The following is a 21753-nucleotide window of genomic DNA, read 5'->3' on the forward strand; positions in this document are numbered from 1 at the left end:
CGCGTTATATGTCACATTCCCCAAATCACGAACACCGCAATAATTAAGAATGTCATATACTTCAAATCAAACTCACATCTCTCACTAAGATGCAACACCTTGAGAGGGAGGGGCCTAGAGTTCATAGATTGAAGTTTCATCTGGCTGTGCGAAAATTGGGAGAAAAAAAAAGGAGACTGATATGAAGGTTTATAAAAGCACTTAAAAATAAAATGAATATTTGTATAGTTTTAGCAAAATTTAAGAGAATTTACATTTAGTTGTCAAAAATAGAAGAAAAATATCCTTTCAATTTTCTCAAAATACAAAATATATGTCTAAAGGTTACTTTCTTATTTTTATTTTCTTGGCCAATTCACAGAAGTCTTCCAATCTTTTTTCCAAGTCTTCTCACCTTTTTTTCCCCCAGTCTTTGCCTCAAATCCTTGTTAGTGGGATTAATAATTGATGACTATTACTGTTGTAATAGAAGTATTACAAAGACGTGCACCACATATATAACACCAATATAACTTTGCCTCAACAATCTTGATGAGTTCCCATTGCTTTTGAATTATTGCTTTTTTCCTCAGGAAATTGCTATGAAATAGGTAAATAGTTAATGCCCATCGAACACGAAACGCTACAAGTGATACGCTATTCTCCGTGCAATTAATAAAATCTTTTTAAACGCTAAAAATATTAAGTTTAATTTTTTTAAAATAATGATTCTTGGCACACAAAATTAGTATGTGAGACTAAAGATTTTATAAAATTAGGAGACCAAAGTAAAAATTTATTTCAAGTTAGATGACTAAATATGCTTTTTTTTCCCCTTACCATTTTTCTTGCCGAGTGAACCTGAAAGTATTTCCCAGCATGTGTTCTAATGTGTGTGTCTTGTTTACACACACACACACATATAAATATATATATATATATATATATTTGTATGATACTTCAAAAAAAGAAATATAAATTCCGAAATATATAACTTGAATTCTAAATCGTTGAGGGGGGAAAGACTACGAAGTCTGAATGAAAATACTAAAATTTGTATTTATCTGAGAAGGAATACTGGGGGATCATATATGTATCATCAAATTTGTAATGCTAATAAATTTGATATAACAGTTAACAATAGGTTGTCCAGAAAATTAAAAAAAGTAGCATTTTATATTTTTAGTAATGCGGTTAACAAGTTCTATAATGTTATTAACACAAAATAATATATTAAATATGAAATTTAATTTTGTCTGCTTAAATATTATCCTCTTACTTCTAGACATTAAAATGTTTATTTTGAACGAATTTTAGTTATTTCATTAAATTGAACCGTTTGATTTTATTAAGAATATTTGTTCCTTTGGAATCCAAACCATCCTAAAGCAGAAATCTTGTTCTTCTTAAATAAATAATTAATATCTATATTGTTCTGTTTTGGTGCTTTTCCAAATGGCATTATATTATATAAACGTAATCGGTCTTCATTATATTATATTATACAGCTATCTCTCAAATAAAATTATTTTTTTCGTATGCAAAATTATAAGTTAAAACTTTAAATTTGCATTAATAAAAAAATAATTTTGCACACTCTGGATCTTAACAAAATAATCAATACCATAGTGCTTATCATTGTAACCCGAAACAATAACCATCTCCTCATTGTTGTGCACAAAATCTAGCCATAAGGGTAAGATGGTGATTTTAACCTTTCCAATTTCTCAAAATAAAAAATATATTTGTAAAGGTTACTTTCTTAATTTTATTTTCTTGACTCATTCACAGGAGTCTCCCAATCTTTTTTCCAAGTCTTCTGACCCTTTTTTTCTTCCCAGTCTTCGCGTCAAATCCTTGTTAGTGGGATCAATAATTGATGACTACTACTGTTGCAACAAAGGTATTACAAAGACGCGGACAACACATAAGCATAAAGAGACAGTAAAATAATTGCATTAATTATAACTTTGTCTCAACAACCTTGATGAGTTCCCATTGCTTTTGAATTATTACTTTTTTCCTCAGGAAATTGCTATGAAATAGGTAAATAGTTAATGCCCATCGTACACGAAACGCTACAAGTGATACGCTATTCTCTGTGCAATTAATAAAATATTTTTAAACGCTAAAAATATAAGTTTAATTTTTTAAAAATAATAATTCTTGGCACACAAAATTATTATGTGAGACTAAAGATTTTATAAAATTAGGAGACCAAACTAGAAATTTATTTCAAGTTAGATGACTAAATATACTTCTTTTTCCCTTACCATCTTTCTTGCTGAGTGAACCTGAAAGTATTTCCCAGCATGTGTTCTAATGTGTGTGTCTGTTTACACACACACACATACATATTTGTATGATACACACACATATACATATTTGTATGATACTTCAAAAAAAGAAATGTAAATTCCGAAATATGTACTTTGAATTCTAAATCGTTGAGGGGGAAAAGACTATGGAGTCTGAATGCAAATACTAAAATTTGTATTTATCTGAGAAGGAATAGTAGGGGAATCACATATGCATCATAAAACTTGTAATGCTAGCAACAAGTTTAGTATAATAGTTAAGAACAGTTATTTAAGAAAATTCAAAAAATGATAATGTCCAATAATGATGGGTCTAAATCTTCAAGGTGATTAAAACAAACTAGGTAAATATATTCTTAGATATTGATAAATATGTCAAAAGATGGGTTGTTATAGTTCTTGAAGTCAAAGTCATTGCCCATTTGTTTATTACATTTTTTTAAAAAGACAAAACAAAAGCAAAAGAAGAAAGAAAAGTTCCACTCATCCACAAACACGTGAGAACGGATTTATATAAAGGGACGAAATAGAGTCGCCTTTCTCACGCATTCAGGTTGAAGCAAATTGACAGGCTCAACTATGTTTCACCTTCTTCTTTCGTCATTTCTGATCTGCAGCTTGGTACACCTGCAACAACCTGCCTATGCCATTAAAAAGGTAAGCAAGCATAGTTTGGTTTGTAATTAATTAACAGCAGTATTATTCTACTACCACGCACCTGGATCAACTAGTAGGAGTTTTTCAAGCTCAATCAAAAGTCATGGGTTCAATCCTTTGAGAACACAGTAGTATAGTTGGTAAGGTTGCCACCCATATGGGTCCTATTATGGCCCGATTTGAATTAGTCTGACTTGTAATTACTTGTGGGGTTGGCCAAGATATCGGATGCTTATGGTGTTATTCTTGTTGTGGTTGTTTATCACCTTAATCAATTTCATCTTGCAGCCATACATTGTATACTTGGGATCACATTCTCATGGTCCAAAACCTTCCTCTGCTGATATGGACTTTGCCACAACTTCCCATTATAATTTCCTTGCCTCGGTCTTAGGAAGGTGCATGCAAGTTTCATAGATCTCTGTGTTTGACTTATTTTCAAAGTTACTATTTCTCTCTTTCTTTTCGTTTTTTGGATCCTCATTCTCTTTTTTTAAATCAACCTCTAATTCATTTATTTTGAATGGTATAATTAGCCTTTCTCTTTCTTTAGAGAATCCTATGTTTTTAGTACTTGTTTTAACAGTTACATGTTTGATTTGACAGCCATGAAAGGGCCAAAGAAGCCATCTTTTACTCATATAACCGGCACGTCAATGGCTTTGCTGCATTACTTGAAGATGATGAGGCAGCAGAGATCAAGAGTGAGAGACCCGTAGCCTTGTGTGTGTGTGTGTGTGTACACATATACGATATTAAATATTGATAAGTGATGATTGATATGAAATGGTTGGAAAATGGACGCAGAAAATCCAAAAGTAGTGTCAGTGTTCTTGAGCCAATCGCATAAGGTGCATACAACCAGGTCATGGGAGTTTCTAGGACAAGAAAGAAACGGAAGAGTCAGAGCTGACTCAGCTTGGGTCAAAGGAAGATTTGGTCAAAATGTGATTATTGGCAGTCTCGACACCGGTAGTTAACTATTTGCAAATGAAATGAAGTCTGTCTATATATTACTTCTCTATGTCTCTCCATTTCACGACCAAGCTATTTAAGTTCCTATAAATCTGGAAACATTTGCAACCAAAATGAGAATTTTTACCATTGAGTTGTTTTATTGGATATATAGGTGTTTGGCCAGAATCCAGAAGCTTCAGAGATGATGGGTACGGTCCCATTCCAAGGAAGTGGCGCGGTGGATCAAAATGCGAGCTTTATAGTCCACGTAACAGAACTCTTTGCAACAGGTTTGATCAAAACTTGAGTTTTCATAATTTAAAAATATATACTTCTCTGGTCCTATTTATAGGAGATTTTTAACATGTTTTTACATAAGTAAAAAGAAAATTTAAATTACATTAACTCTACTTTAAACTATAATAATTTTTTAATTTTAGTCATGTTTAATACATACACTTTCTAAGGAAATAACAATCTATCTTATAGTAAATAAAAGATAAAATAGTATATTCATGTTTCAAATTTAATAACGTACTCGTAACTTATAAATAGAGTAAAAAAAATCTTAATGTGACTTGTAAATGGAATAAAAAAAATTCCCTCTGCCCTGTGAACAGGACAAGAGAAGTATGACCTGGACGTAAAGTTTAAACGGTTGAGATCGAGAATGATTTATTACATTTAGTATGCATATGAAATAGGAAACTCCTTGGAGCAAAAACCTTCTACAAAGGGTACCAGATAAAACACGGGAGCCTTGACCATACAAGCGCTCGTGACTTTGCCGGACACGGAACCCATATTTTGTCAACGGCCGGCGGCAACTTCGTTCGAAAAGTAAGTGTTCTCAACAATGGGAATGGAACAGCCAAGGGAGGATCTCCAAGAGCTCGTCTTGCTGTGTACAAGGTTTGCTGGGGGAGTCATGGTTCTGAACATTGCACTGATGAAGATCTGATAGATGCTTTTGATCAAGCCATCGATGATGGCGTTGATATTCTCTGCGTTTCGCTTGGTTCGGCGACTCCTGTGCATATTGATGACTGGTCCATAAGTGGCATCTCCGTAGGATCGTTCCATGCGGTTGCCAGAGGAATCGTGGTTGTTGCCCCGGCGGGCAATGACGGACCAAAACTTCAGACTGTTTTCTCCGTGGAGCCTTGGATCTTCACTGTTGCTGCTGGCTCCATAGACAGAGAATTCAGCAGTAATATTACTCGTAGTAATGGCCAACGCTTTAAGGTCGTATCGCTTCTCTTCTTTCAGATTTATTATGGTTATTATTGAGATTAATTATGTGTTATGATTAATGAAATTAATTATATATTATGATTATTGACATTAATTATATATTGATCAGGGCACAAGTCTTGCCCCGAACTCGTCATCTCAGAGGTTAATTCCTGTGCGCGTAAGAATGAATTTCACTATTCATGATGCCCTGTGTGTTATAAGCTCTCCAATATTGCAGGAACCCATTTGCATTTATGAAAAATGCAAAAACAATTATACCAGTAAGACCAGCTCCAAGAGTTTCTGCATTCTCAGCAAGGGGACCCAACATGATTTTTCCCTCAATTCTCAAGGTTATCCATTCTCACATTGTCTAATTCCCCCGTTCATCAAGTATTAAACTTCTTAACATTCTTTTTTTAAAAACATTTTTACAGCCCGATCTAACTGCACCAGGCCAGGATATAATTGCTGCTTATTCACCTGTTGCAAGTCCTACAGGCCTAGATTCAGATGAAGCTCACTTTGACTATAATATTCTATCCGGAACTTCCATGGCATGTGCTCATGTTTCTGGTATTGCTGGTCTTCTAAAAAATCATCATCCTAATTGGAGTCCTGCAATGATCAAATCAGCAATCATGACCACTGGTATAACATGCATTAGTCTCTGTTTTCATGTTTACAATTTGCTTTCTCTCCTTTTCTAATGAGTATAAAAAATTTATGTTGATATAGCAAGCATACGGGATAACACCTTTAGACAGATTCTGGACCAACAGGATGGTCGAGTAGCAACTCCATTTCATTATGGTGCAGGCTTTGTCAGACCCAACCTTGCTATGGACCCTGGACTTGTTTATGATCTCAGCACTTCTGATTACCTGAACTTGTTATGCTTTTATGGTTACGAGGGAGTAGGAGTACTTGAAAAATTTAATTATAATAGGCCATACAGATGTCCAAGGTCTTACAAACTAGAAGATTTTAATTACCCTTCTATCACATTGCCTTTTCTGGGTATGAAACCTGTAAATGTTACTCGTATGGTAACAAATGTTGGGCCTCCAAGTACGTACACTGTAAATGTCAAAGCCCCTCGAGGAGTTAAGGTTGTTGTTCTTCCAAGAACTTTGACTTTTCAGAGGACAAACCAAAAGAAGAGCTATATGGTTATTTTGCAGGCATCAAGTTTAGCCCAAACTTCAGACCCTTCATTTGGAGAGTTGACTTGGACTGATGGCAAGCACAAAGTGAGAAGTCCCGTAGTAATCCCTCAATATGAGAAAATGGCTATATAGAATTCGATGTTCCCAATCCTGTGTTTTTGCGAAATAGTGAGGTACTAGTGTCAATTAGTGTGTGCTCATATATCAGTCCCAAAGGAAACATCTTTGTAAGGAGGGGAAGCCACAAACCTCGACCCAGATTAGCTGGATAATAGTATCCAAAAAAAAAAATGTGTGCTCAGTGTGTGGATGTACTCATCTCTGTCATTTTACAATAAGAAGAATGGCGTATTCGATAGGACATCTGGCAACCTGCTTCTTAACTTCTGCTTTTATATTTTATACTCTTCCGTCCTTAATATAGGACCCAATTGTTGAATTGGTTTTGGTCCTAAATATAAGACCCATTTATCATATTTTTCAATTTTTTCTAAATTACTCCTATGGATACTTCCTCAACCATAATCAACTAGAAGAGGAAGAGGAGGTATTAAGAAAGATGATTATGGTATTTTAGGAAAAACGTGTCACATTTCTTATAATTAACTAATTTACCTAAATTCCTTAATCTAATCAAATTAGTTAAATGGGTCTTATATTAAGAACCGGAGGAGTACTTTATAATTTTGCTAGCTCCTTGAACTTGAGCGGGAAAAAAAATGGATACACGCACAAGGGTTTCCTCATTGAGGAGCCACACAAATGTAGTGTGGTCCATTAGTCAAAAAGATCTTCCTTCTAATAGGTTAGTTTTTGAAATTGAGTTCTCTCTTTAAACTTGTATTTATAACAAAGGTGCTTTCATTGAAAGCACAGTATAAACAGAATAGTTTAAAATGACACTCTGAGAATCATATGGAATGAGATACCGTTGGTAATCTAAAAATTAGTCATTAAGATTGACTATAATATTTATATATAATGTCATACTTTTCACATGCTGTGAATTGCAAATAAAATAGCTCGTTTGCCAAAGCTCTATATGTATAGGTTGCTGGTCTGGTGGGATTTAGAACAATGAAAGTTATAAATGTCCAAGAAAAAGAAACAATGAAAGGAATGGGATCGATGAAACGAATGATATTTTGCATAGTATAAAAAGAAATATGGGCATGTGCTTTTTCAAAAGAGATTTAATCAAATCACGAGGGAAAGCACACTGTATTGCTTTTCCAAAATATTGGAAGTTCCGTGGTGGGCATATTCTACCTTTCAGAAGAATAAAAAAAATACTAAAAGTAAAATTCATAAAGTCAACATAAAATATGAAGTTTATAAGGAATCGTAATTAATATATATATATATATATATATATATTGTGCTAGTCCTACATTAGGCTTTATGCAATTTTTCCAATTCTGTTATATGTTTACTTTGCGATTGGGCAGGAAAAGGTTGAACTTGGCCAACAAAATATAGTTACGATCTTTTTTGTTTTATTTTGTATAATTTAAATACACACAGATAAAAATGTCAATGCTTCCGCTGGAATAACTTGCCATTGACTATTATAATCATATGCACATATAATAAGACACCAGTTTTGTCCTCCATTCGGCATTTGATTACACTGAAAGAGATTTAACCTTATCGACAAAACCCCATTTAAAGTCACCAAATTCATCATCTCGGCACGCATATGATCCCTACGGCAGCAGAGTTGGGGTTCTTTTTAAACGCCCCAAAAGGTAAATTTTCAGAAAACCGCTAGGAGCGGGATTCCGCCGGATCTGAACTATTATCAATTCTGGGCAGAGTTGGGGATTTTTGCAGACTGGTGCTCGAGTAGTCATTATGTTCTCGCACAGCCTGTTCAATTACCATCCTCGGGTTAACGTCCGCAGCATTAAATACTCTTCCATTCCTTTGTTTCCACATAAGCCACAGGATACAGCAAACTAATGAGATATCAGCTTTCTCCATGAAGTTTTTGGAATCTGTGATTGTCAGCCACCACTCCTTAAAATCTGAGATACTGTGGGTATACATCCTTGCACCAAGTGCGATATCAAACCGGACACATCGAGCCCAACAGCAAGAGAAGAAAAGATGATGTTCAATTGTTTCCACTTCTTTCTCAAATGGGACACATCTGCTGCGTAGGTGATCTTTTCCGTCTAAATGGAGCTTCACTAGTTGCAACGGCTTTATTTATAGTTCCCCACATGAAGTGCTGTACTCGTGGAATTGTTTTGGTCTTCCAAATGAATTTCCTGTTTGCTGTGGAGATATGCCAGGATGTACTTGCCTGGAGAGCTCAAATTCAACAGAGTACTGTCCCTTCGCTGGTACCTTCCAAAGGAGTTATCCTCTATGTCGTTGATAGGAATGGAGATTTCCATTATGGCTGGTAGTATAGTATTGGGCTCCAAGTCGCGGATTGTATCAAGATTGCATGTACCATTTGCTATCAAGTCAGAAACTTTTCCATGTTGTACAATAAAGCTTTGGTTGTCTGCCGGCTTCTCTGGAAAAGAGATATTTGGGATCCATTTATCCTCCCATATTCGTATGGAATTTCCTCTGCCAAGGTCCCAGAAGAGGTCCTTTTTGAGAGATAGTCTCTCCCTTCTTGTATACTGACCACCATCAAGAGGCCTTATATAGCCCTCTTTGCATCCACAAAGTCATCCTTAGGTAAGTTGGGAATCAGTTTTAGTACTTATTGCAGTGATAAACACTATAATACCCATCAAATCTCAACCATTCAAATTTAACATAGATTAAATATTTTTGTTTTTTAAAAAGTGTTTTTCTTTTAATAGGTACATAATTGAAAATAAATGAATCTCTTAGCTATATAAGTTTTTTAAAAAAGAAATTTTTAAGAAAAATGACAGAAAAAGACCTCCAAAATAGAAAAATTGCAAATTAGAACTCATGACAACGTTAGTATGTGTTTTGACAATAACAGTATTAGTTTTGATAACAATTTTTGTAAACAGGTCCCTATATGCAATTTTTCTATTTCAATGGTCACTTTGCTATTTTTCCAATTTTTATTTAAAAATCATGTTAAAAAGTTTAAATCTAGGCCATTAAAACTGATTTTAAATGGTTTAGATTTTATTGTAGTGATGATGCTCATCATTAGGATAAGCACTGAAACTTGTTCTGAAAAATAGACAGTTTTTAATAGGTTATTCAAGAGTCTCCGCGCAGTTTTAGCTAGTAAAGCACTTCCAAGCATGTGTTTCCATTATTAATTAATAATAATTCTTGAGGCCACAAATCACTATATAAACAAGAGGGGAACTTTGGCGGGCCCATTTGAAATATATGTAGAATGGGTCAGGCTTTTAAAAACTAAGACCAATTTTTTTTTTTTCCGAATGGGCAAAGGGTAAGACCACACTAGTTGTCTTGTTTTTTGGGTTTTTTTTTTGGGGGGGGGGGGCTTGGGTGGTTTGAACTTGTCAGTGTTTCTTTTTTTTAGCTTAATTCATCATCAATAGCAGGCGTAAGCAGTTTTTTTTTAAAAACTTATGTTGAAAAATACGTTAACTAATATATTTTTTACTCATTTTAAAATTTATCAGAATTCTTTTAATTATATGTTGTTGTCAAAGGACAGAGGAGGATTTATTTCTGTTGCATGCATAAATATTATTATTGCAATCCTCTTCGGTTACGTTCTTCCTTGCACAAAATATTATATTCTTCGATTATTTAATTGTTCATTACGGCCTTATTTTATTTTGACATCCCTCAAATTAAAATCATGTCAACTAATCCCCCATCTCATGAAAGTTTGCAACCAACCTTTAGAGAGCTCCCTCCATGGCTCCATGTGAGGATGGAAATCAGTTTCGGTAAGTGAGAGCATTTAATATGATTTTATTTTTATATTTTTAATAAGAGTAAAATTCTTTGACTATCCTTCTAATTTGCATCAATCACATAGACCTCCCCCTATTTTAAAAACATGCAATTTAGTCCAATTAGTTAACACAGTTAGGAAGTTAGGAATATTGTAAAAAGATTCTAAAAATATTTTTTAATTGTAATTTATTAAAATAAAATTTATTTACTATTTGACTCCTCATTCTAATAAATTCCTAAATTATATTTTTACAATTATATCAATTTCATTTAGTTAAGACAAACATAAAAGATTTGATTAAAAATTTAACTAATTTTTTAATACATATATATACACTAATTAAATATGTTTATAAATTTTTATAACAAAGATGTGTTTAAAAGTTTTGAATTATAAATTTAAATAATTTATAAAATCTTTTAAACTTATATCATTTAAATTTTACGATAAACAAAAACTCTATTATTGGAAATATGTTTTTCCAATTTAAAAAAAATCAAAGTGAATAATTTTTAATGAATGTAATAAAATATTAAAATTATAAAAGTTTATGGTTTAGATCAAAATTAATAAATTTTATGACATATTAGAAATTTTAAAGATAATTATTTTCACATTTTATAAAAACATTTTTTGGAAAATATAAATGTTTAAATAATTACTAATTTAAAAAGGGGTATTTTGGTCAAAAAATAATTTAAAGTCAAATTTAACAGTTAGCTAATAGTTTAGGTGGATAAAAATAAAATCTTAAATATAGGAGAAAGGTTTGTGTAACATATATTTTAATTGTAAAAGAGATCTATATATTTTCAAAATAAAAAAGATATTTCTATAATTAAAATAAAATAGAAAAATAATCGGTCTATTTTACTCTTTTAATAAACATTTCCTAATAGATACATTATTTAAAATGAAGATCATCCTATAATTGTCACTCTGACAAAAAACAGTTTTTTATATAAAGCCTAGCCACAAGGACAAGACGGTCATTTTCTCTTGCCCCGCCTTTCCAATATCTCAAGCCGGGTCCCCAGAAAAATGGGTCTAGGGCCAAGTTGGCATAATATTCTTTTCTTTTTTGACTAAATGGGCCGTGGGAACTTGGCATAATATTCTTGATACCCAATGGTGGTTAATTGAGAACTAGCCATTGCTGGCAAACAAAAAAAAAAAAAAAAAAAGAACTAACAATTAACCTTAATTTTAAATACTCATTATATGTCGCATCCTACGGATTATGGAAATCCTAATAAGAATAGCATACTTCAAATAAAAATAACATCTTTCGAACTCATTTTTTCACAAAGAAACAACACTCGGGAGATTGACTAAAACATTTGACCACATCTTAGAAAAATCCAACGTACCAAATTCGTCTCAACAACCAAATCAAGCAATAAACACAATGACAAATTAGCACGCAGATCACAAAACATCACCAAATCAAAACATTTGACTACTTAAGGCTGCCACAATGTTCTAAAGCTTCATCAGAACTTCCATCCAATCAAAGGAGCATAAGCATCGAATCGAGCATCTGGGGCCCATGGGAATCTTGAAAATCTGGAATCAACTACCTATTGCCTTGAAAAACAAGCATCAACAAGAATCTTCCAAGCATGAGTTTCTTTTTTAAATGACAATTAACTAGCAAAAAAAAAAAAAAGGTAAACTCTTAGACCATAAAGCTAAATGCTGCTGTTCTCAAATATTTTAAAGATAGATCTGGGCATTTTAATTGTTTTAGAATAAAAGATTGATTGATATAGTTCGATCTAAACTGGTGAAATTAACATTGCATTATACATGAACGAAGCCTTAACTTGCATTATGCATTTGATTTAGGAAGAAATAAAAAAGAACGATGAAATCATTACAACACTTATGAATGTGTACAAAAATAAAAATTGTTATAAAAGAAAATTTTCAATTTAAATAGGAAAAAAATAACTTTATAACTAACCTGGAGTTGTAGCATATCTCCATTTAGTGGAATCTTCGTAGCTTTATGGCCACGATGACATAGATTCGATCGAACACACCATTAACAAATTGAAAATAAGTGTGCCTCCATGTCCTGTTCAGGAACAAAGAACCACAAACTACCCAGAATCCCATGGCAAAGCCAACTCCCATGCCAAGATACAATGACTTCAAAAAAGCACCATCATCATTTTCTTCAACCTGCTCTGTATTGTTTGTTTTTCCTTCTACTGTGCAGCTCTTTAGAAGAGGAGGTCCACAAAGCTTAGGATTTCCAATGTAACTCCATGTATCAAAACCCTGAATCTGAGTTCCAAGTGGAATTGGTCCGCTAAAATGGTTGTAAGATAGATTCAAAACACTCAGAAAAGAAAGGTCAGACAGACTCTGAGGAATATTCCCATGAAGTCTGTTATGGGATAAATCAAGAGATTCTAGATATTTCATCTCTCTAATTTGATCCGGCATCTCTCCTGTCAAATTATTATAGGACAAATTTAAAAATTGTAAATTAATGACCTTGGCTAATGGTATAGGAATTTCTCCCGACAGCTTGTTAGCTGAAAGATCAATATTTCGCACCAACTTCAGATTTTTGTCATACTCTAATTCTTGACCCTTTGTGTGCAAATCAATTTTCATGAATGCGTGTGAAGTTGGGATGACGTATACTGGGAAAGCTAATTCATTGTCTGAATCTCGTTCATCAGGAAATTCTGAAAAGCTGGTTGCATTGAGTAGACAACGAGGGATTGGTCCTGAAAGTTTGTTATCAGCAAGGTCCAACACAGTGAAAGAGAGATTGCATAGCTGTGATGGAATGTTGCCCGTAAATTGATTGGATCTCAATTTCACAACCATTACATTTTCGGGCAACCACAATTTTTGTATACTTCCAGAGAAGTTGTTTCCTCCTAAGTTGAGTAGCACCAAAAATGGGAAACTATGGAAGGTCCAAGATATATCACCAGAAAAACCATTATTATGTAGATCTAGCGCCCTTAGATTATATAATGATGAACCCATTGTTGATGGAACTCGACCAACAAGCTGATTATTCCCTAAATTCATGCAATTCAAAAGTTTCCAATTGTCCCAACAATCTGGAAGTTCTTGGGTGAGAGAATTATCTGATAGGTCCAAATAGTCCAAAACATTTTGTTTACTTTCATTGTGACACAACAAAGAAGATAAAGGTCCCGAGAAAAAGTTAGAAGATAAATCCAAAACTTGGACCCCATCTGATACTCGAGGAAGCGGTCCTGTGAATTTATTAAATGACATAAATGCTTTCAAACCTGATAGCCAGAAGCCCGATATATGCTTTCTAATTGGGCTGTGAGAATTATTATGGCCAAGGATTTTTGGGAGTGTACCACTCAAGTCATTGGAGCTAATATCCAAATATCGTAAAGATGATGATTCGTTTACGATATTAAAAGGTATAGAGCTGTTAAATGAGTTGTAAGATAGATCAAGGTAACTTAATCCATCAAGCTGGCCAAGCCAATCAGGTATTGATCCCTCGAGTTTGTTGTTAGATAGATCTAAGAAATCCATATTTCGACAGCCTGAAAAGTCTGGAATTTGACCTCTCAAGTTGCATTGACTGAGATGAAGATCGGAGAGATCTTTGCTAAGATTGAACAACCAGTTCGGTAATCCATGTCCAAAATCATTTAGATCAAGACCAAGATATGAAAGTGAGCTAAAATTGGCATATTGGAGAGATCGAATGGAGCTGGTCAAATTACAGTCATGCAAATATAATCTCTCCAGAGGTAGCAAGGCCAACGATTGCACCCAATTTGTTTCACTAGGAATATGAATACCACTGAGATCGAGAGCAGCTAGGGCAGGAAGTCGAGAGGGCCAATAATGAAGATTATCAATGTGAAGATGAATATTGCCTGATAAACTCAGTTGAGAAAGCTTAGAAGAATTTGCTAGCAAATGACTTCGAGTTGCGAAGGAATTATTGATAGACCCCATGCTTATGCGTTCAAAGTCATTGGAGTCCAAGTACAACACGTCAAGAAATTCAAGTGCAAGTAAAGAAGATAAGTTGATTTCACCTCTCAAGGATGTTCGATGATTGTAGCTTGACAGATCAAGAGCTGCGACTCTATTGTCGTAGTCACATGAAACTCCTTCCCATTGACAGCAATCTCGGTGAGGGGACCAAGAAGAGAGGCGGTTGGAGGGATCAACAACGCCTTGTTTGAAGCTTAACAGTGAACTTCGATCCCTCTCATGGCAGCAAATGATTGTGTTGAATCTCACTGCACATAGCAACACCAACAAAATGAGACATATTTGTGATGTGAAACGAAGAATGATCATGATGGTTGTTTGATTAAGAGACGAAGTAGCGATGAAATCTGTTTCTTCAAGTGAATGCTTGTTATATATCTATAGCAATGTTTATATATGGTGAACTTGATGTTTGGTTATTTATTTCAAGGGAGAATTACATGATTTTTTTTTTTTGTAATTTTGTTGAAACTATATTTTTTTGGGGGAAAATTTTACGTACAGCGAGCTAAAATTTTAAAAAATATATTGCACGAATTTTTTCCTCCAATTTTTTTTCACAAATTTCTCTTTATTTTCAAAATCTATAAAAATATTCCAAAAAAAGCAAAAGATAAAATACACGGACTTGTTTTAAATGGTTTTCAAGATTTAATTCCCTTCTATTTTCATGATAAGTTACTTTTGAAAGTGGAGACTGGATAGGAGGTTTTTATGATTAAAAAACAATTGAAGAAGATTGATATGATGATTATTATCTTTGTTTAAAGGAGGGTATAAAAGCACTTAAAAATAAAATGCATGTTTGTATAAGTTTAGCAAAATTTGAGAGAATTTACTATAATTCTCAAAAATAGAAGAAAAACTCTGCGTAATTTTCTCAAAATACAAGATATATTTGCATAGCTTACACTTTCTTGTTTTTTCTCTTAACCTTTTCACAGAAGTCTTCCAACCTTTTTCTCAAGTCTTCCGAGCTTCTTTTCCTCGTATTTGCCGCAAATCCAAAATGATCGTCTCTCCCTATAAAAAAAGGGAAGATATGAGAAAAAGAGAAGTAAATGACACGGTGGGGGAAAGAAAGTAATCCTTGTTAGTGGAGTAGTAGTTGATGACTCACTTTTGTAATAAAGTACTCATTACAAAGACGTCCACGACATAAAGCCAACGCAAGCATAGAAATTGGAAAAGGGTTCAGCTAGTTAACTTTGTCTCAGGATCCCTTCCCATTGCTTTTGAATTACTTTTTCTCAAGAAATTGCTATGAAGTGGCCGTGATAGTTATTAGCTAATGCCCGCATTAGTCCATGACAAATTTTTAAGTAGTGAAATATTCTGCCACCTCAAGAATGCTCCCTCTCGTTCTATGGAAGAAGTATTTGGATAAGCATGGTTTTATTTAACTAATTTCTTATTTTTATATTATCTTCATTATATTGATTAATCATTTATTCTCTGTTTTTTTTTTTGCCAGACATACACTCTCTCTCTCATACTTTTTCTACTCATTCTCTTTTTTATGAGTGATGATTTTTTTTTGGAAAAAATATTTTATTTATTGTCTTTAATTCTTTTTTTTGGGCAATATTTATTGTCTTTGATTCAACATACAAGATACAAACAATATTTGTATAGGTTACTCTCACTCAAGATGCCGTACTTTTTCGAGTCTTTTTTTTTTTTCCCCCACAAATGTCTTCCCACCTTTTTGCCAAGTCTTCCTATCCCTTTTTTTTGGCCATCAAGTCTTCCGACCTTCTTTCCAATATCTTTGCTCCAAAGTCTATCACTTTTTCTTTTTGTACACGGATTTTTTTTATTTTCATTTTCAAAAAATAGAATAATATAAAAATAGAATAATATAAAATTATAATACAAACATCTAATGTTCTGAAGTATTTTTTTAGTAGCATTCAGTATCGCTAAACTAATTTTTTTCGTATCTAACACCTTGAAATATTTTTCAATAACACTCAGTATGAATGAAAAATAAATTTACAATATTGAATGTCACTGAAAAATTATTTTAGGATATTGGATATCCATCCCCCAAAGCCAAAAGGGGTGGGCACTCTTTGCTCATCAATTTGATGAGCAGGGAATGAGCACTCGAAAACTAAGTGAAATTTGCTTTTGGAGACAATACTCCTAACAACCTTTTTTGGGAGCCATTCCTAACAAACTTGTTTTTTTTTTTTTTTGCGCCGGTCATACGTTTCAATTTTTTCGTTAGTTTTGTGTAGTTTAACAATTAAAATTTTCATTAATTATATGGTTATATTTATATAAAAAATAAATATGAAATTTAATTTTTGTTTATTTAAATATTAATCTCTTAACTTTAGACGTTAATTAAGTGATTCTTTTGAATGAATTTTAATTATTTAACTAAATTGAACCCTTTTTTTATTAAGAATGTTTGTTTCTTTTAGAATCTAAATTTTTTTAAAATTAAAAAAATTCTCCTCAATATCTATCTTATTTTGTTTCTGTATTTTTCCAAATTTTGTTATATAAACTCAATTAATCTTCAGAAATAATGAAGTCCCAGTTGCTTGCTTCCAAGTTTTCATCAACACACTCAGGACAAAGTTTGTCTGAAACAAGTATGTGGCCACACAAATTAAGCCATAAAAGTCACTCATAATCACGCATACAAATTAAAGTTTTCATTTTGTGTTTAACTCATTTGTTTTAAGAAACCTACTCTCTAATTCTACTTTAATATGATTTTATTTGTATGCTTTTAATGAATTATTGTTTAACAGATAGAGAATTTAAAATAAAAAAATAAATTTACAGCTATCTCTCAAATAAAATTATTTTTTTCGTATACAAAATTATAGGTTAAAATTTTAAATTTGCATTAATAAAAAAATAATTTTGCACAGTCTAGATCTTAACAAAATAATCAACACCATAGTGCTTATCATTGTAACCCGAAACAATAATCATCTCCTCATTGTTGTGCACAAAATCTAGCCATAAGGGTAAGATGGTGATTTTAACCTTTCCAATTTCTCAAAATAAAAAATATATTTGTAAAGGTTACTTTCTTAATTCTATTTTCTTGACTAATTCACAGGAGTCTCCCAATCTTTTTTCCAAGTCTTCTGACCCTTTTTTTCTTCCCAGTCTTCGCGTCAAATCCTTGTTAGTGGGATTAATAATTGATGACTGCTACTGTTGCAATAAAAGTATCACAAAGACGTGGACAACATATATGACATCAACCCATAAGCATGGAGAGACAGTAAAATAATTGCATTCATTATAACTTTGTCTCAACAACCTTGATGAGTTCCCATTGCTTTTGAATTATTACTTTTTTCCTCAGGAAATTGCTATGAAATAGGTAAATAGTTAATGCCCATCGAACACGAAACGCTACAAGTGATACTCTATTCTCTGTGCAATTAATAAAATATTTTTAAACGCTAAAAATATTAAGCTTAATTTTTAAAAAAATAATAATTCTTGGCACGCAAAATTATTATGTGAGACTAAAGATTTTATAAAATTAGGAGACCAAACTAAAAATTTATTTCAAGTTAGATGACTAAATATGCTTTTTTTTCCCTTACCATCTTTCTTGCCGAGTGAACCTGAAAGTATTTCCCAGCATGTGTTCTAATGTGTGTGTCTGTTTATATATATATATATATATATATATATATGTGATACTTCAAAAAAAGAAATGTAAATTCCGAAATATATACTTCGAATTCGAAATCGTTGAGGGGGAAAAGACTATGAAGTCTGAATGCAAATACTAAAATTTGTATTTATCTGAGAAGGAATATTGGGGGAATCATATACGTATCATGAAATTTATAATACTATTAATAAATTTGGTATAACAGTGAATAATAAGTTGTCCAAAAAAATTCAAAAAGTAGCATTTTTATAACTTTAGTAACGTGATTAACAAGTTCTGTAATGTTATTAATACAAAATAGTTTATTAAACATGAAATTTAATTTTGTTTACTTAATTATTATCCTCTTACTTTTAGACGTTAAAATGTTTATTTTGAATGAATTTTAATTATTTAATTAAATTGAACCGTTTGATTTTATTAAGGATATTTGTTCCTTTGTAATCCAAACCATTCCAAAACAGAAATCTTGTTCTTCTTAAATAAATAATTAATATCTACATTTTTTGTTTTTGTGCTTTTCCAAATGAAATTATATTATATAAACTTAATTAGTCTTCATATATAACGAAGCTCTGATTGCTCGCTTCCACATTTTCCTAAACACATTGCAGAGTTTTTGTAATAAATAATGAAGCTTTTGTTTCTCTCTCTGTTTGTTTGTTGGGGTTTACGCGTGTCATTTTCATCTGTTTAACTTGCTTTTTGGTTGTGTTTAAGCTTTTTGAGGCCCTACTGATAGATCTTTATTATTTTATACAGCTTGATGATTTTTTAAGAATCTTCAGCAGTTCCCACTGCTTTTGAACTACTTTTTCTCAGGAAATTGCTGTGAAATGGGTAATAACTGTATAATGGCCCGTCCACGGTCCCTTTGAATAGCTATGAATTACTTTTGAATTACTCCTTATCAGTTCTCATTGCTTTTGAATTATTTGTCTTTATCTGCGTTAAGACTGAATTATAGTAACTTTAATCCTTAATATAAGAGCTGTTTTGAGTTTTATTTTGATCCTAAATATAAGATCTCAATTTATTTTGTCTCTTATATTTATCTATTTGTTTCAAAACAGTCACTGTGATAGTTACACATATTAAAGATTCCATCAAATAGTAGTTCTAACTAATGGTATTCTAAGGAATTTAACTTATATTTATTACAAATAATTAACTCAACAAAATTTTTTAATTTACTCAAATTAGTCAGCTAATTTTTTTTATATATTAAGTAACCGATGTAGTAAATATAAAATGATTTGGAGACAATTATTCTCTTCCATTCATTGCTTCTACCCCACCCATCATCCGCGCTCGAATTTATATAATTAACAGCAAAATCTAAATGACACAAACAATTTATATAATTATTCAACTTTCCATTTCTATTTATAAAAAACAATTCCCTGAGAAAGGGCATGTTTCTTTTTATAAGAGACAGTTTGAAGATATTTTTTTTAAAAAAAAATTAAATCACATTTTTTGTTTATTTATTATTTTTTAACCAATTTTAACTAATTTTCTGTTCAACAGGTTTTGGTTAATTGTCTCTTATAATAAACAATGGAGGAAGTAGTGTTCTCGGCAGTTGAGTATTTAAATGAATATTTCAAAGATGAAAGAGTACTTCAATTTATGGATTTTAATTAATACTCTTTCTTATTACTAATATAAGAGCTAGTTAATGGTTAAATTTAGTTCAAAATATAAAATTTCAGTTTATTTTGTCTCTTATATCATTTTTTCAAACTAATTTATCTAACTTATAAGTTAATATAGAATCTAATTTTATAGAGGATTATTTCGGGGAGATTGCATCACATTTCTAAAAATTAACTAATTTATCTTATTTTTTTAAGCTATATAAAATTAGTTAAGTAGCTTTTACGTTAAAAATTAGAAGAAATAAGAATCATTCGTCATCAAAGTAATTGGAAAAAAATCCTCAATTTCAAATCAATCACCACCATCGATTGCTGCGGCAAGGTATCCTCATTCCTGAGCATCACCACGCAATAATAAATATCTCTCACAATCCATGCATGCCGCAGTGTTAAATAGATGCATGTGATATTTTCTCCGTTTAATTTCACCCATGTAATATTTTACACTGTAACGTCTTTTTCTTTTTCCATCTCTCCTTATTGAAGGATAAAGTTGTCAAGTAAATAATTAATATCTTATTGAAATTATAGCATGACCAATGTTTGGAAACAAAGCTAAGCACCTGAAATTAATAAAACTTACAGCAAAAATTAACATAAATTTAGCTTGAAAGATTTTTTTTTTGCTACCTTAAACTTTATAATATTACTCCATTCGGTTTTTAATACAAAAGCTTATTGAGATGTTCGTTTTGATTGTAAATATAAGACTCTAATTTATTTTATTTTTTAAATTTATAATTTATCCTCAAACCATACATATTTATTGCATATATTAAATTAGGGCTTTATATAGAAGTAGCTCCAATTACAAATAAGTAAAGAGGATATTTTAGATAAATAAAAAATATTTGTACAGCTTACTCCTTTCATTGTTTTTGGGTTCAAGTGCAATTTTAACCATGATCTTATTTTTATGTGTAATTTTATCTCTAATCTTTTAGTAAAGTAATTTTGCCCTTAGTCTTATTTTTCAAATACAATTTTAATCTTGATTTTTTCGGGTGTAGTTTTGCCTTTGATTTCAGTGCAATTTTACCCATCAGGATCAAAACTGCACCCCAAAAAAATCAGAGTCAAAACTGTACTATTAAAAAGATTAAAGTTAAAATTGTAACTAAGAAATAAGATCAGGGTTAAAATAGTATATTAACCCTTGTTGTTTTCTTCATCCCCATTAAACAAAATTCTTTCAACCTTCTCAAGTCTTCCGGCTTTCTTTCCCACGTCTTTGCCCCAGATAACAGCCTATCACTTTATGCAAAGAGTATAAAGTCTTCGTCTTCAGTTCCTCTGAAATCGCAGATTCATACTTAATTCTGCTCCGTCATTAATGGAACTCACAGAGAAGCGTCCCTTCTTATCTGCTTCTGCGAAATTGCATCAACTAAAGTTGGAGAATGCTTTTACGGTCTCCCAATTCTTTTCCAAATCAACTTCACTACTTTCCAACTACACTTCTTTTAACTTGCATATATAAATCATTTCTAACCATCTAACTAAAATTAAGATGAGAAATTTAAAGGATGGCAAAAGTTTTTGTTCTTTTTTAACTTTAAAGAAGATTTCATTTTGATGACTTAATTTTATAAAATATTTTTTAATCTTTTAACTCTAACACCGCTAGTTTTGTCAACAAGAAATACCCACATTAAAATTTTAATGGTTGACAAAACATTCACAGATGCTGATGTATTAAATTTGATTTCTTAAAATTACAATGATTGGCACAAAGATGATCATTATCTAAGATTAACTGTGTTAGGGTCAAGAACTGGCAAAAATATTTTATAAAATTAAGAAACAAAAATGGAATCTTGTATGAAGTTAAAAAATCAATCTGTATTTTTGCCTTGAATCATTAGCTATGTTGTGAATGAAAAATTTTCAAATCAATCCTTATTTAAAAAACATGAATTGAAAAGAAAATAAAACTCTCTTATGCCTTACAAAAAATCAACATCCATGTCAAGTCCTTCTCAACTTTTTCCCCTCCGTGAAATAAATGTCCAACAGAGTCATTATACATAATCATCAAGTTTTACGACCTTTTCTTTCTTTCTTTATTTCTTTTTAACAATTCTTCTTTGCTTGTATGAAACGTGAAGTAGTCATCAATGTTACAAATATTTATCTTTGAAATAAATACTCATATCTCACTGTTTGTTTTTTACTTGTTCACATGGTCTCTGTTTGTTCTGTGTCTTCCCCTGCT

General features: G+C 31.9%; 2 protein-coding genes across 2 annotated transcripts; one reads left to right on the forward strand and one right to left on the reverse strand.

Moving 5' to 3' along the window:
- Positions 1-2604: 2604 nt before the first annotated feature.
- LOC114748588 (subtilisin-like protease Glyma18g48580) lies at positions 2605-6448 on the forward strand. The gene is made up of 11 exons (XM_028937015.1): positions 2605-2623; positions 2869-2954; positions 3243-3352; positions 3561-3658; positions 3762-3926; positions 4084-4201; positions 4616-5156; positions 5275-5309; positions 5386-5500; positions 5585-5798; positions 5886-6448. Exons 1-11 carry the CDS (start codon positions 2605-2607, stop codon positions 6446-6448), a joined length of 2064 nt encoding a protein of 687 aa, XP_028792848.1.
- A 5740-nt stretch (positions 6449-12188) lies between these two features.
- On the reverse strand, positions 12189-14528 carry LOC114748589 (receptor-like protein EIX2). The gene has a single exon (XM_028937016.1). The coding sequence runs from the start codon at positions 14526-14528 to the stop codon at positions 12189-12191; it is 2340 nt and encodes a 779-aa protein (XP_028792849.1).
- Positions 14529-21753: the final 7225 nt, after the last annotated feature.

This window comes from Neltuma alba, unplaced genomic scaffold (assembly GCF_004799145.2).
Source record: "Neltuma alba isolate B1F8T4 unplaced genomic scaffold, ASM479914v2 tig00005750_pilon, whole genome shotgun sequence".
Lineage (NCBI taxonomy): Eukaryota > Viridiplantae > Streptophyta > Magnoliopsida > Fabales > Fabaceae > Neltuma > Neltuma alba.